Raw genomic sequence first — 15105 nt, 5'->3', positions numbered from 1 at the left:
CTTAACAATAACAGGGTTACATGTGATACAAAGGAGCAGTCTTCATTTTAGCCAGTGTATTGTGAGGAAAACTGAAATCAAGCTTTCAAATATGCATACCTATAAGTTGCAAATCTACATTCTTTGACAAGAATGAAATAAAGAATCTCTTTGGGGCGATAACAGGGAGAATATGGTAAATATCCTTTTTATGCATTCCTGTTCAAAGATTTTAAAACATCTTTCATTGAGTACATTATACTTCTTTTTTTTTTTTTTAAGGTTCACTAAATGTTGAGGCGCGGAGATGCAACACTATTCACACTGACCCTCTCAGCTTTACATAAAAGTTAAAATCCTAAAAGGATTTCTCTTTACTCCCTTTTACCAAGGTCACGTTGTTCCACAGACTTGTAATGAGGGTCTTTATAAGCAGGCCCGATGGGAACAATATGACTATAATGTTTGACACAGCGACAAAATATTGGAACATATCAAACTTTACATGTAACTAGCGGACCCAAGCAGATCAAACAAACAAGTGGATTTTACATTTTTACTAATGTAACAAGGTTTGTCATTTTCTGCATGGCTTGCTGTGCCTGGGTCACGATACAAAGGAGACAGTGAACATGGGGGTGAGGGGGGCTCATCTAAGGATTTGGCTCTCTAAGGCTTAAAGCAAAGAATGGAAAGGACCTCTCTTCTTGTGTCACTTAGCGTTTTCCCATTTGGTCATCCTTTAATCAGTCAAAGTTGTCAAATGTCTGGACAGATTTGCACCTAAGACAAAATCTAAATGTGATGGACACTCTTAATTTACATTGCTGACAACTGGACGGGAATCCCTACAACCCAAAACGTGTGTATCATTATTGGCCACTGTCAGTTTTTCCTCATAAATTGAAAAATATCACATTTTTATAGGGGATAACAACATCCAAGACTAACTGCTTCAAAGTAAAAAAAAATGGATAAGTACAAAAAAAAAAAAAAAAAAAAACAAAAGAAAGAAAGAGAAAAGTGATGTGTCTGCTTTAATATGCAGGTGTACGTGACGGTGACAGGTTATCGGCACCCAAGGATCATGGCGACCTCATTCAGCCTTGTGGAATGAAGGGACTATGTAGTAGATCTGAAAAAGATGGTCTCTGCTCCATCCCAAGTCTTCAGAAGAGTGCAAAGATCCCCTTATTTTCCCTGATATATCCATGTTCTCACGTCCTAAAACTCTGCGAACTCCTTTGCGCATTTTTCCGTTAAAGAAACACGGATTTCCTCCTCCTCGTAGTCGTCGAAGTTGCTGGTGTCCCCCGGGCCTCTACACTTTGGTATGAATGGAGCTTCAACCTGCAGAAGAACAGAAGGACTTGTTTTACTGGGTGAGATTATATTATATTTATGCCTACACTGGCTTGTCAGTAGAGCAGGCAAGACTGTATTGTATTACAGTGAATGTAGACAGCATCTGTTGTCCTGGCAAACCCCGAATGCTGTCAACTTAAATGATGTGCCTGTCAGATAGCTAGTGTCTGAAGCCTCTCCCTTTACAATGGAGGCAGTTTTTAATAACTTAACAAAAACTGTCAACTCTGCAGTTTGTGTAACAATTCACCAGATGTGCAGATACGAGAGCACACACATCTAAATTTCCCTCTAAAGTCTGCTTTTCATTCCTAAAACTACTTTATTCACGTCCTATGAGTACAACAAAGCACAAAAGCATGAATCCTTTGATTAGACATCTTAATCCCATCTTAAAAATCATCTTCAAAGCATCTGATCTGAAGAGCTTCCACACCACAGATATAGACACTTGTGCCTTCATACATAATCAGACACACACTGTACAAACCAGCTGATGCATAGCAAAGAGTTAACCCTTTAAAGCCCTAACCAAGAAATCATTCAGAGAATTTGTTCATTGAATCTTCTGACAATTTTTGCAATTTATCGTTTAAAAGTGTGTTGTCCAATTTATTTAGGTTTTATGGGAGAAGAAAAACCCAAAAGAGCAGAATCAAAGATGATGAAAAACTGTATGTATCAAATATGTTACAGGTTAATGGGTACCTCTGGTATCGCTTGTACTTTCATCTTTGTCCCCTCTAATTTAACAGGATTTTGTATAGCTACATTTTAACTAGGGCTGCACAATGACTCAAATTTTAATCTCAATCATTTGAGAATTTGACTTCCCATAACTGTTCAGCATCACATTTCCTGAAAGCACTTGACTGGGGTGATATACTCCAGGTAACAGCCATCGAAACAAAATTTAAATGTCTGGCGCAGCACGACGTGGAGCTTGTCCCTAGAAGCGGATCATCATTCATAGTTTGGAAATACTTTGGATGTAGGGCAAGCAACGTCAGCCAAGTCATATTATGTCTGTGCCACAAAGCAGCACAAGTACCTTATTGAAAACACATCACAAACTGCAGGATAATTAATGCATGAAGGCTAAGGAAAAACAATGCAATGGCTGCTAACAAGAATTTTCCAACATCAACTCAGACGTTTGTAAAAATAAGCCAATGCAACGCCTTCGTATGCGTATCCGTCTGTCTCACAAAGACACGCTGAAATCAAAAAAGTAGCCACATTAATTTAACCAAAGATATGAGAGTTTAAAAAAAACAGGGTGAGTAATGTAGGCTTCTGGAAAATGATCGACAAAAGAGCCGTTATCCCCAACGCAATTATTTTTCCAAAGTGGTAATACCTGCCCTGTATGCAAAACGTTGCAGGGGAAATGGCAAATGATCTCACAGCTGTCGGGCACTTTGTACTCCAAGCTTAGGTCACTGAAATATTTGTCTGCAAAGATGTTTTAATTAACAGGAATTTTAGAAAATTTTTAGAAAAGCTAAAAGTCGCTGACTCAACTATGCGTTAAGTTCTACTTTAATTTTTATAAATATTTATTTTTCTTCTAAATGATGCACTGAATTTAGTCATTCAGTATGTTTTATTTGTTTGTTTACATCTGGCTTGTGGACAACAGTTAAAAATTAGCCATCTGGCAAACATTGTATATTTGACCTCTTCGGACAAAGCATTATCCTTGATAAAATTAATATAATTTATATGATCTATATTTAACTTTCTTTTAACTTGCTCTTTGTACTGTGTTTGTACATTAATTTTACCCATTATTTAACAGAAGTCATATGATTGCAGCTTATTCAAATACATAATACACATAACTGAGACTAAAGACAAACTGTGATTGGATGATTTTCTCAAACAGCAGAGTTGCATCTGTAATGCTTCAATACATCACTTACTGAACACTACTTTCAAAGATGCACTCAGTACAACACAACGTGTATATCTTAAATACAAAAACTGTGGCATTTTTTCAGAGTTGCCCGTTCAACTCCCTCTGCTCTGGATTTACTACATGTCAGAGAATAACCTTACACGCAGAAGCATGTGACATTAGCCAGGATCCAGAAACAAATGTTATACAATTAATCTGATCATTTCGTCGTAGTCAGATGTCTACTTTTTTCCATAATTATTCCATCCTGAAAATACATATTAAAACAAAATGATCAAAGAGAAGAAAGGACCTCTGCAAATATAACAAAATATGCTTATATGAGCTGGACTAGAATATTCAAATAGGATATTTGTTCACTGGGACTTTATAAAATCTCAGCATGGGTGCCCGCCAACTTACAGTGAGACTACACAGTGATTGGCCCAAGATATTACATTCTAACACTGTCATACAGCAATATACTAAAGGCAACTGTCCACAAAGAAAAGGTTCCAACTTCACTGTAAATACAAAATGGCTTCTCTTCCTTTTTGCAGCTCTTTATCTTACTTTTACTTCATAAAACCCCAGGAAGCAATTCTGCTCATGAGGAACTACTCTGGAGTTTTACTGGACTAACTTGAACAGAGAACGCTGCTTATTTTCATCTTATAGCAAATCACAGGTAGAGTGCAAAAACAAAGTTAATAAAAAAAAACCCATAATGATTCCATATTAAGCTAAACTAAAGGAAGTCTATAAGATTTAAGCCCAAGCTAAATAACTAATTAGATTTATCCAAACAGTCCATTATCACTGTCACGCCTGCAAACTGGCATGTGGCACCATGTGCAGTAAAGCTGGGTGATTTCCAAGTGAAAAAACCCCACACCTTTACTGGCCAGTTAAAAAATAAAATAAATATATTAAGTAAATACTGTGCATGCAACAGTAACGACAATCAGAAAGGACCGTGTAGTAAAACTGATTGAAGAGTATTTAGAAACTTTCTAGAAAATAAATAAATAAGTATGGGTGTAAATCGATATGTAATTAACTCTACGAGCTAATTCTGTATGGTGTCACTTTAATGTGTGTTTGGTATCTTGCCTTTCTCTCATAAATTGCGATCCAGTCTGTTGTGGCGAACCATTTGTGTCCTTTGATGTCATTGACTCCATTCTTCAAGTTGCCGTAGCGTTTGGTCAGATCCACCTGCAGCAGGTTTCTCAACAGGTCCTTTAAATCGGAGCTGAAGTGAGACGGGAACCGAACCTGAAAAGGCCACAAGTGTTAGGATTTCATTTCTAGTAGTTAATCGTTAATCGTGCACATTTAATTTAACTTAGCTATCATGCATGACCGTTGCTCCTCATGCCATCATGTTTGCATTTCCAAAAGAAGCAGCTTCTTACCTTTCCAGACACAATCTTCTCATAGATCTGAATAGGCTGATCTGCAAAGAAAGGAGGGTAGCCAGCTGCCATTTCATAGATGAGGACTCCAAGGGCCCACCAATCCACAGCTTTGTTATAGCCCTAAAATGAACATAACACATGTTAATGTAACAGAAACACACAAGAAGAAAAACACTTCTAGTATATAAGTGGAGAAAAAGTAGGCTGTTTTTAAGACATTTAAGACTTTCTCATTATAATTTATCACTTGAGAAAACTTCCAAATGGCTCCCGCAGCTGCACTTGGATAATAACACTGAGGAGCTTTGGTTAGTTGCATTGTAAGAATCTGCACGTCACCACTAATTTTACTCTGACCTGCAGTTAGAAAACTGGAACTTTGTATATAGAAATAAGACATTTGTATAGCAAGCACAGACAATTCTGTTCCCTCTCTAGATAAATTCCTGCAACAGTTCTTTTCTTTTAATGATGATTTTATTTTTTGGTCATAGAAACTTTTGTAAAATATGACTCATCTACAGACCAGTGTTTAGGCTTTACAAGCATCCATTAGCAGAAATGAAACTGTACTCATAAACGCAATTAACGCAAATGTTTAATCACCCAATCATACTGCACATCTCAATTCATTTATGCACGGTCAGGACAACCTACTGAAGTTCAAACTGAGCATCAGAATGGGAAAGAAGGGTGTTTTAAGTGACTTAGACCTTAATATAGTTGTTGGTGCCAGGCAGGCTGGTCTGAGGATTTGAGAAACTGATCTGCTGGGATTATCCCACACAACCAACTCTAGGGTTTACAGAGAATGGTTTGACAAAGGGAAACTATGCAGAAAGCAGCAGTTCTCTGTGTAAAAATGTCTTGTTGATGCCAAAGGCCAGAAGAGAATGAGAGGTCAACAGCAACTGCATTCAAAACTCACTGAACCTTGAAGCAGATTGGCTATAACAGCAGAAGAGGACACCTGGTGCCACTCCTGTCAGCTAAGAACAAGAAACTGAGGCTATAAATCACACCGGTTCACCAAAACTCAATAATAGCAGATGGAAAAATGTTGCCTGGTCTGATGAGTCTCGATTTCTGCTCCAAAGTTTGGTCAGGTTTTAGTGAAAACAACATGAAAGCATATATCCGGCTGCTGGTGGTGGTGTAATGATGTGGGGGATATTTCTTTGGCACACTTTGAGCCCGAGTACCAATTGAGCATCATTTAAACATCACAGAGTATTGTTGCTGACCATGTCCATCCCTTTATGAGAACAGAATCTATATAAAATGAAGAATTCAGTCAGTTCTGAAGCCAAATGGAGATCTGTACCTAAAGTTGCCCGGGAGTTTTTATTACTGTATCACCTATAACTAAAAGTTTTGTGTTGTTAGAATGTGCCCTTCTTATTTACACAGGCAGGAGGTCCACTTCCATTGAGCTGCAGCGGACACTTAAAGCTCACCTACATGTCTAGAAAGGAACCAGTGATGAGGTTGCTTGCAGTCCTACAGACAAGCTGTTTAAAAGATAAGCTGTAAACCTTTTCTTCCTATGTAGTCACACAATTCTTGATGTTATTTTGCTTCAACATTTCTGTGTGGCATCGCTGATTTTCAATATTAATCAAATAATGACTAAAGTAAGAAAAAATGCTTTGATGCAGTGCAGAAAAGTAATGAAAAAATAAAGTTACAAAATGACGTCCATACTTTGCTGAGTATGATTTCCGGAGCCAGGTACTCCGGTGTCCCACACAACGTCCATGTCCTGCCTTTTACCCGCTTAGCAAATCCAAAATCTGTCACCTGGAAGTCAGTCGCACATTGTTTATTCAGCAAGTGTGGACACACAGAAAACACAGCAGAATTGTGTATTGATCTGCGTTCTGGCTCACCTGAATGTAGCCGTGGTGGTCAATGAGAAGATTCTCGGGTTTCAGATCTCTGTATATGAGATCTAGTGAATGGAGGTATTCAAATGTCAGCACTATCTGGGCGGCATAAAACCGCGCATGTGGTTCACTGGAACGGAAGAAGAGATAATTCTGTTTAGAGTCGTAAACAAACACGCGCGAGTAATATCAGAAAATCTATATGACGAATCAAAACCGCAGGAGACTGCAGACGAAAACTAACCTGAACCTTCCAATTCGTCTTAGGTGTGAGAACATCTCACCACCTGGAACATACTCCATTACCATGTACAAATTGGAGTTGTCCTAAAACAAGAGGGGAGGGGCCAAAAAACACACTTTAATTTTACTGAGACTCAAATAAAGGAATTTTAATTATATAATGCCAAAAATCATACTGTACCTTAAATGCGTACTCAAGTTTGACGAGAAAGGGGAAGCTCACTGCCTGTAATATCCTCTTCTCATTTAATGTGTGTTCTATTTGCTTGAGTTTCACCACCTGACAGATAAAGAGATAAGATGACCTTGCCGGGCAAATCTCACTAACATTAGCAACAGACACGGCTGAACACTGAAAGCAAAGGCAGCTTTTAGTTATAATTTATTTTACTTGTGTCCCCCAGTAACCCTTTTAATACAACAAGAACAGGTTATAATGTCATTTTTTTAAGAAGATTAGCAGCCATTTGTTGGATGTGTTTAGCGCCACCTCACTTTCATCGTCATGCGTGGTTCCCGCTTATGTCAACACTACTGTCTGTTTGACAGTGTTGCCACTGACCTTCTGCTTGTCCAGTATTTTCATGGCGAAGTATTGCTCTGTTCCTTTGTGCTTCACCAGCATGACTCTACCGAACGAGCCGGTACCCAGCGTCTTTAATCTGTCAAAGTCATCTAGGCACGTCGTGCTCTGTTGAAACAACATTATGTTAGCCTGCTTCGTGTGCCAAGTCTTTAAATAGCGAGTTCAACTTTTCGAGATTCTGACCTGTGGTGGGCATTCCCATTTCCGTAAGAAATCTTCTTTGGCTTTGGCTAGAAACTCTTTAACTAAAAGATAAAGAGCACAGACAGGCGGTCAGCACACACTTCTTTATGCCAAAAGAGCTTGGCTTATGAGTACAAAAGTTATATTTGGCAAAAAGAACGAAGGGCATTGTTATAGAAGGGAAAGGAACAAATGAGGAGAACAATACGGGCAATCAACTCTCATCTGGATATGAATTAAAACATATATTAAAAGTATCACATACTTTAGTTTAAAGAGGGGGACAAAATACAAACACAAGACAGCAACATCCACAACAAGCAGACTAGTGATGCATTCCAAGACACTCAGAACGTTCTCTGTTATTTTGTAGCCTTACTAAAAACGGTAAGAGGACCACAGCACTCAGAAATGAGAGGGAAAAGTGTATCTGAGCATCTTGTGCATCACTTACAAGGAGTTTGTGGGAAGGCTACCAAACAAAGCATAAAATGGTAAGCATAAACAAACCAATGTATGGGACACACAGCAGATATCCAGATTGAGAGAATGCAGATAACAAAAAACACTGAATTATTTTCAAAGCAGGACAAAGTAAAAAGCAAGCACGTCTAGCAGGTTTTCACAATAAGACCAATTCTGTTTGCCATTCTGGTCATCTTTGGAGGAATTTAGCATACCAAAGGTCTCTATTGATCACCAAGGTTTTTCAGGAACAATCACCCACACGGATGACGTGATAGAAAAGAGAAGACAGAGAGAAATATAGAGTTCATGTACATAAAAACAAGTATAACACGTCAACAAACATGGAGCATGTGTAGTGAATAGAAGCAACAGGAATGAAAACAGAGCTGAGAGTCACGTGAGGAATCGAAGAAGAGACTGACTGCCTACTATGGTGTTTTAAAAAAAAGCTGTATCAGAAATTCAGCCATGCGTGCTAGATCAGCCTGAAAAGATCATCTGTAGCAAAGATAAAAACATTACAAATCTAATCTGAACTACAAACTTTTTTTTATTTAAAGCATCTTCTTTCTTTTTTCACTCCCACTGAAAAAAGAACAGCTATGGTACAGTAACAAGTGGCTACCTCAATGTCGGAATTGAAGGTTTTTAGCAATAACTTTTTGTTGATAAACTCTATGGACACCAAGACATTTGGGTGTTTTTGTCTTTAACATGAGTATAGTGATTTTGTCAAATGAGGTTCTGGTTTCTAAGAATCAGACACGTGCAATCTGAGTCACTTCCAGCACCCTTTCAAAACAACAGCAGTTCCTTAGTTCCCAAACTCTTCCATTGGGCTGTGAAAACAAAGAGGTGATACAATACAGCAGTAAACATCCTCCTTCACCAACTTTTTAAAGCGTGCTGTTGGTATCAAGTTCAACACAAGCATTTTTATGAGGGAAAATAATACAGTTTTTCAGTTTCCATTGGATATATTGACTGGCAAGTCATAGCATACAGATTTTATTTGCATTTAACAGTGCCTTGTATATCATCCATTACACATTTTCACAGCAGATGCTGTTGCAGATGCAACATCACTTATCCTGCTGAACCACTGCGCAATATTTTTGTACTATTGAGTGATTATTGTTATCGTTTTGTGTTTTTTGTTACCATTTATATGCATTTTTATACTTTTAACTAAAACATCTGTAGAGCTGCAAAACCAAATTTCGTTTCACTGCATATTCTGTTGTTGCCAACTTGTATCATCTATTCTCTTAATTACTTTTCTTAGCTCTAGTATGACCTTTTATAAACTTTAATCTGTTAAAAATAAGAAAATAATGCCCCAAACTGCAGAGGTCAAAGTTAAAGACATATTTTTACCCTTGCTTAAATAACCCATCACAAACTAAACATAAATTCCAATTCCAAGGTCTGCAAATACATTAGAAGAAAATATCCAGCTTGTTAGAGAAATAAATGAAGCATCTAAAAATTATATCAAAAACTTGAGGAATATACTGTCTCAAGTCTAATTCAGTGCGGGGGTTGGAAAAAACAAACTGTGAGGTTTAGGCTTGTTCAGTTTAAATCTTCAATACTCTTTGCAATGCTGCGTGTCTATAGAGTAAAGTTAGCACAGTCGACAAGCCCTTTCTGAGATCAATGCCAAACTCCACACAAGCAAGACATGGTTGAGTTATGTTGGCTTATCCAGTTACACTACAGTACACGCGCACTGTGATATAAAACAGGTGTCATGATGGCAAGTGTTTAATCTCTCCGTCCAAGTGTGACCGTGTCAGTGCTCTTCCAACCGGTCCAGCTTGTTGCATCAATGTACAGTAAACACAGGTAACGTGCAGCTCTGTGGGTAACCAGGTCGTCTTATCAGGGCGGCTACACTCCAGACAAATCTGCCCCTCGGAGCACAGTGTCAGCTTAAATGGGTTTAACAGTTAGCTATGGCCCAGGATCTAGGGATCATAGTTGCATTCAGCGGAAATGCTTGGCAGTATAGATAATATAGCTGATCTGATCATCTCCATCTGCCTGAGTACGTCTGCTTGGAACTGTGCACAGGGCCTGTCTGGTGTCTCTCTACAGGTCAATAAATCTCAGCAATCACTGCATCATAAAGTGGCATTACCTTAAACAAACTCAGTGTACAACTCAACACAGATGGTTCTCTGCTTTGTGTTGTTTTTTTTAAGAGTAAGAAAATGCACTGGGCGTGTTTTTGTTTGTAGCCAAATACAGGAGGATTTCTTTTTATTATTTAAGAGCAAGGGGATGCTCAATGATGACCAGCTGCACACATAAAAGCATATGAGCACAAAGTAACACTGGCCTAGTCTGAGCTACGTCAAACCTTTCAAAGCTTGTAATACCCCTTATCCTCTGACGAAGGTCTGATGACAAGCTGCTCCAGTCAATGACACTGAGTGTGAGAAGTGAGCCCTGATGGACCTTTACCACAGTAAGATTAGCAAAGGGACTCTAAACAAATGAGTGACACGATTAAAGTGTGCTTTCTGGGGAGCGTGCGGCCCTAATGCTGGGAAGACGGCAGCAGGTCCAGGCTTTATGAATGGAAAGAGGGCATTTGTCATTTCTCCACCATATTTGGTCATGCTGCTGTTTATGCAGCCCAGAATAAAATGTGGCAGTGAAGAGCCCGGGGCAGGAACAATCCTACGCTGCCTTCAGATAAAATTTACTGTCTATTTATTTAACAATTACCCAAGAGCCTGCGGTTTATTGCCGCAGATTTAAGACCATCTGTGAAAACTTTCTGTCTTCGTACAACTAGCTGCTGTTGTTATTGTTGAGAAGAAGCCTGCAGTCAAATATGCAGCAAGAGCCAAAGAATTATAAAGCTCGAGATGACACAACAAAAGAGGTGGCGAGGTGATGCTAAGGCTCAGGATTTTTACTCATTAAGCAGGGATTTTGACATGAGACAAATACAAGTCGCTGATGAGTGTGTCAGTGTATGAAGGCCCTAGAAAGCTACAACCATCAAGAGGCAATGAAGTGACAGGGGCCTTCTGAGGGCTAATCCCCCCACCACTACCACCACCACCACTTAAAGCTAAAGTTAGCAGGCTAGCTGCTCTTCCAGGCTCTCTTGTGCTCCAGTTTGCATGCAAATCGCCTTTTTAACATTTGAAATTACCATAGAGAGCCATTAATAGACACGCACTGTTTTCCTGGCTACTTAACAGGCTTTAATAGTCTCCTAACACTGCCAGAGCTCCCCTTCCCCACCCCCCTGAATGCCAAAAAACCACAACAATCCGGGGGTCTTCTTGGCGCTATAGCTACCTTCAGTAGCCCCCCTACTTTAAAAAAATGGATATATATACGCAGAACCACAAAAACAATACTTCATGCTCATTTTTCTATCTAAACGCAGAGTGCTTTCAGCGTCGGTGCAATGTGGGAATGTGCGGGGGGCGATGACGGACGGACGGCCCTCCCTTGCTTTACTCTGGCTGGTAGTTTAAACAGTTTTTAGTTATAACAGGCTAGCTGGCTGCTTCGTGGCATCTTGTTGAGATGACTAAACGCAACACAATAACACTTCTGAGTTCAAACGACAGCTCGCACTCACCGCTCTCTAGCTCGTTGCCCTTCTTGGCGGTGGCAGCGTTCCCCATGGTGTGGAAGACACGGCGGTCGCTCCGACTGAGAAGAGATGGCGGCGGCTAGCTAACCTTCCAGCTTATGTTTTCGAGGTCTTCAAAAGAGGCTAGCCCGAAATCGATGCAAGTGTTTACTCGGTTTAAAAGGCGAGGAAAGCAACGTCCAGTAGCCGCCCCCTTTCCTTCCAGCTGCCCCCTCGCTCTCCCTCTGTCTCTCCCGCTCCTTCTTCCCTGCGAAAGATGTTCCGCTCCCGCTAGTTCACTGATGTCTGCACGGCTGTCATGAAGCTAGCGGTCACTCCTGTTTCTGACTAAGCTGCTCCCGAGAACCGTCACCAGCACTCAGCTGCGTTCACGGAGCGCTCAGGGGCTTGGATTGGCCACAGATGGCTCTGAGCAGATGCCAAACCAGGCATGCTTCCGCGTTTTTGGAGCATCGCGGCGATTGTATTTCGCAGATGTGGGATACCGTTAGAGTGCTCTTTTGTCTGACTTTAGAGGAATGAGTCTTTATTTCATTTGTGTGTTCAGAGCCAAACGCTATTAGTGTTCCCTTACACCATGTCAGCTGCACATCTGCTTTGACAAGTTCATTGCACAGCTTCAAATGTTTATTTGTATGCCTGTGTGATTTATACATGACAAGTACGCGATAGACAGATATAGTATCACAAATATAGTAGTAATAACTCATATATTATCATTATTAGATTTAACTGAAAAGGAAAGGGAAAATTATGTTAAAACCATGTTGTTTTTCTATCAAAAATAACCAAGGTTTTTATAGTTAACTGAAAGTAGACAAAAAACTAAAACTAGATTTGTTTTTATTTAACTGAAAAAATAATAAAAACTACAAATGTAAAAAAAAAAGTGCAAAGTAAATTTCAAAAAAGTAAGTAAAGTAAGTTAAACAAAAAAAAGTCAGTGAAACGATTTTGTGAACTTGGAAAACAAAACAAAAAAATATATATATATGAAATATCCTGAATTTTGGTATTTGTTCAGTCTACGGCCTTTGTCTATAGACTGAAAGTCAACTGCTTTTAAAAAGTTCTGTTTGTGATTTTTATAAATCTTGTCTCTGGCATTTGTCATACATAAAATAACAAAAATTAAAAATAAATAAATAAATGATATAAAATACTCTGAAAACAGATAAAATAAAATAAAATATGCAGAACGTTTCGTTTACATTTTTACAGATTTGGTTGTATTTATTTACTAGTCAAGTACATAGAGGACTGTTTGTAATCTACTTTAAATTTTATATTTCTATCTATCTGTAAAACATTTCAGACTAGATTTCAGGTTTAAAAACTTTCTTAGAGTAAAGTATGTTTTTCTATCAAACTAAGATTTGGTACATAAAGGAGTTTTAAAGCGATTTAAAAACCTTAATTTAGACACCCCAAGCTGTCTTCATAAATTTTTGTATTATAAAATCTAGTTTAAACCTTCCTCAAAATTCCCATATTAGGACAGGGTATTTATTTTATAAATAAAATAATAATACCATAAATACCGCAAGAAATAGAGTAAAACATAACACAAAACAAAAATACAAGACTAAAAACATAGTATTAATGTTTCTAATAAAAATATTGAAATTATTTGTCTGCCAATCTATCATCACAGCTTTTTCTGAACTGCAAACAGTAAATAATCAATAATAAGTTATTTTGTAAGTACAAATTTAATAAGCATACCTGTAGTTACAACCACTGCAGCTGCCTCATTCTTTTCTGACAAGATGTGGCTCGCTTTGCTCCATTCAGCTACATGTGCCTCGCAGGCAATACCATGTGATAGATGGTATAAGACCTCCTTGATCTTCTTGCTTCTTTTCCCTCTGTAACATCTGTGTCAGGGTTTTGTTCTTTGCCTGCAGATCTGAAGGGAGGCAAGTGCATTGTGCTTTTGCGAGGCACAGTGCAGCTTGGCTTTAGGGTGACAAATGAAAAAAATTCCTGCATTTCTTTTTTGTTTTATTCCGTTTTAATTTTTAGTATTGGTAACTTCTGGTAACTACTGAATCTTCCTGTGGTAACGTGAGTCTCATATGGACTTTCTAATATAGGAAAAATGCCAAGGGTGGAATTGTGGTACTACAGGAAGAAGTCTGGAGCGGCAGAGAAGTATGTGAGGGTGATGTAGGAGGTGAGGACAGCGTAACAGAAGTGAGATGTGTGGTGTGGTCGGTTTAGGGCAGCTGTGGCTCAGGTGGTAGGCAGGTCATCTACCAATCAGAAGGTCTGCGGATTAGTAACTGTGAACAAGATACAGAATCCCGAGTTGTCCTTGATGTACCCACTGGACTGTGAGTGGGTGAATTTTAGATAAAAGTCTTTATGTGTGTGATGTTGCTGTGGTTGGGGTGAAAAATAGGTTCAAGGTGGGGGTTGGAATACATCAGGTGGTCAACCATACATAGCAACAGATAGTTCACAAGAGAGGAGAAAAAGAGTGTGAATGCTGGGTGGAGTGGGTGGAGATGAGTGTCTGGGGTGATTTGTGACAGAAAGATAGCAGCAGAAGTGAAAGGGAAGATAGTAGAGAGACCAGCGATGATGAATGGTTTGTAGACAGTGGTACTGACAAAAAGACAAGAGGCTGAGCTGGAGATCTTCATTGACTAGAATGGACAAAATCAGAAATGAGTACATCTGTGGTGAACCCAAATAGAGCAGCTGGAAGAAGAAGAAGAGAAAAAGGCTAGATAATAACGTCTGGCTTTGCTTATTTATCTGTGCTGTGAACTAGCAGAATGGTTGGAGAATCTGATCCAAGCTTTGCAGTTTACCTCAGGCCTACATCAGCTTCAAATCCACACTGGGTATTCAGTCTGACAGACTAACTGTATGGTGATGTTCCTATTTAGATGCGTATCTGTGTGCATCTTTGAAAGTCGGTCTGCTTGGAGTTTGGATCATTTCCTGTGGCTTGTTCACAGTTCAGATTTCCTGGTTTTCATACACGCGACCTGGATCAGTGTCTTGCATCTTAGGAACAAGCCTGTTGTCTCGTGCTTTAATCTTTGGTAAGCGATAGCTTTCTTTAAATAATTATGGCAGCGCTGCCAAGAATGTCACAACTACAGCATGCAGGAAGATTATTAGAGGAAGTGAGGAAGTAATCCATGCCTTTGGAGTGATGACCAGCGAAGCAGAGCATTTGGTATCCAGCCTTGCTGTCATATGACATCATGGGTGTCTGATGATTGCTATCAAACATTGGCTGGTCAGTTATTTTGAGGGCAGAAGCTGAAAAAGCATTTTATTCGACATATATTCTGACACAGGAAGAAGAAAAGATCAAAATGTTTTTAGGTGTTTATTTCAGGCTAGTGGTTTGCCTCCGTAGATTAAAAAAATATTTTATACTTCCATTCTTCCAAAACACAAGGAATATGTTTACATTGTCCTTCAAGGAC

The 15105-nt window shown here is 39.0% G+C and overlaps 1 protein-coding gene across 2 annotated transcripts; it reads right to left on the bottom strand.

Moving 5' to 3' along the window:
• Positions 1–1145: 1145 nt before the first annotated feature.
• Positions 1146–12115, bottom strand: prkacbb (protein kinase, cAMP-dependent, catalytic, beta b). Of its 2 annotated transcripts, XM_026150818.1 has the most exons (11): positions 11642–12115; positions 8244–8252; positions 7564–7625; positions 7357–7485; positions 6976–7074; positions 6796–6878; positions 6555–6681; positions 6370–6465; positions 4663–4785; positions 4358–4522; positions 1146–1329 (listed from the first exon to the last, which is right to left on the bottom strand). In XM_026150818.1, the coding sequence occupies exons 1-11, from the start codon at positions 11685–11687 to the stop codon at positions 1204–1206; spliced, it is 1065 nt and encodes a 354-aa protein (XP_026006603.1). In that variant the 5' UTR covers positions 11688–12115; the 3' UTR covers positions 1146–1203. The 2 variants fall into 2 exon arrangements, with proteins under 2 accessions (XP_026006603.1, XP_026006604.1); XM_026150819.1 differs by lacking the exon at positions 8244–8252 and having other exon boundaries at positions 11642–12113.
• Positions 12116–15105: the final 2990 nt, after the last annotated feature.

Source organism: Astatotilapia calliptera, chromosome 18 (genome assembly GCF_900246225.1).
Source record: "Astatotilapia calliptera chromosome 18, fAstCal1.2, whole genome shotgun sequence".
Lineage (NCBI taxonomy): Eukaryota > Metazoa > Chordata > Actinopteri > Cichliformes > Cichlidae > Astatotilapia > Astatotilapia calliptera.
The sequence above is the reverse complement of the archived record's forward strand: the minus strand, read 5'-3'. Positions and strand labels throughout refer to the sequence as shown.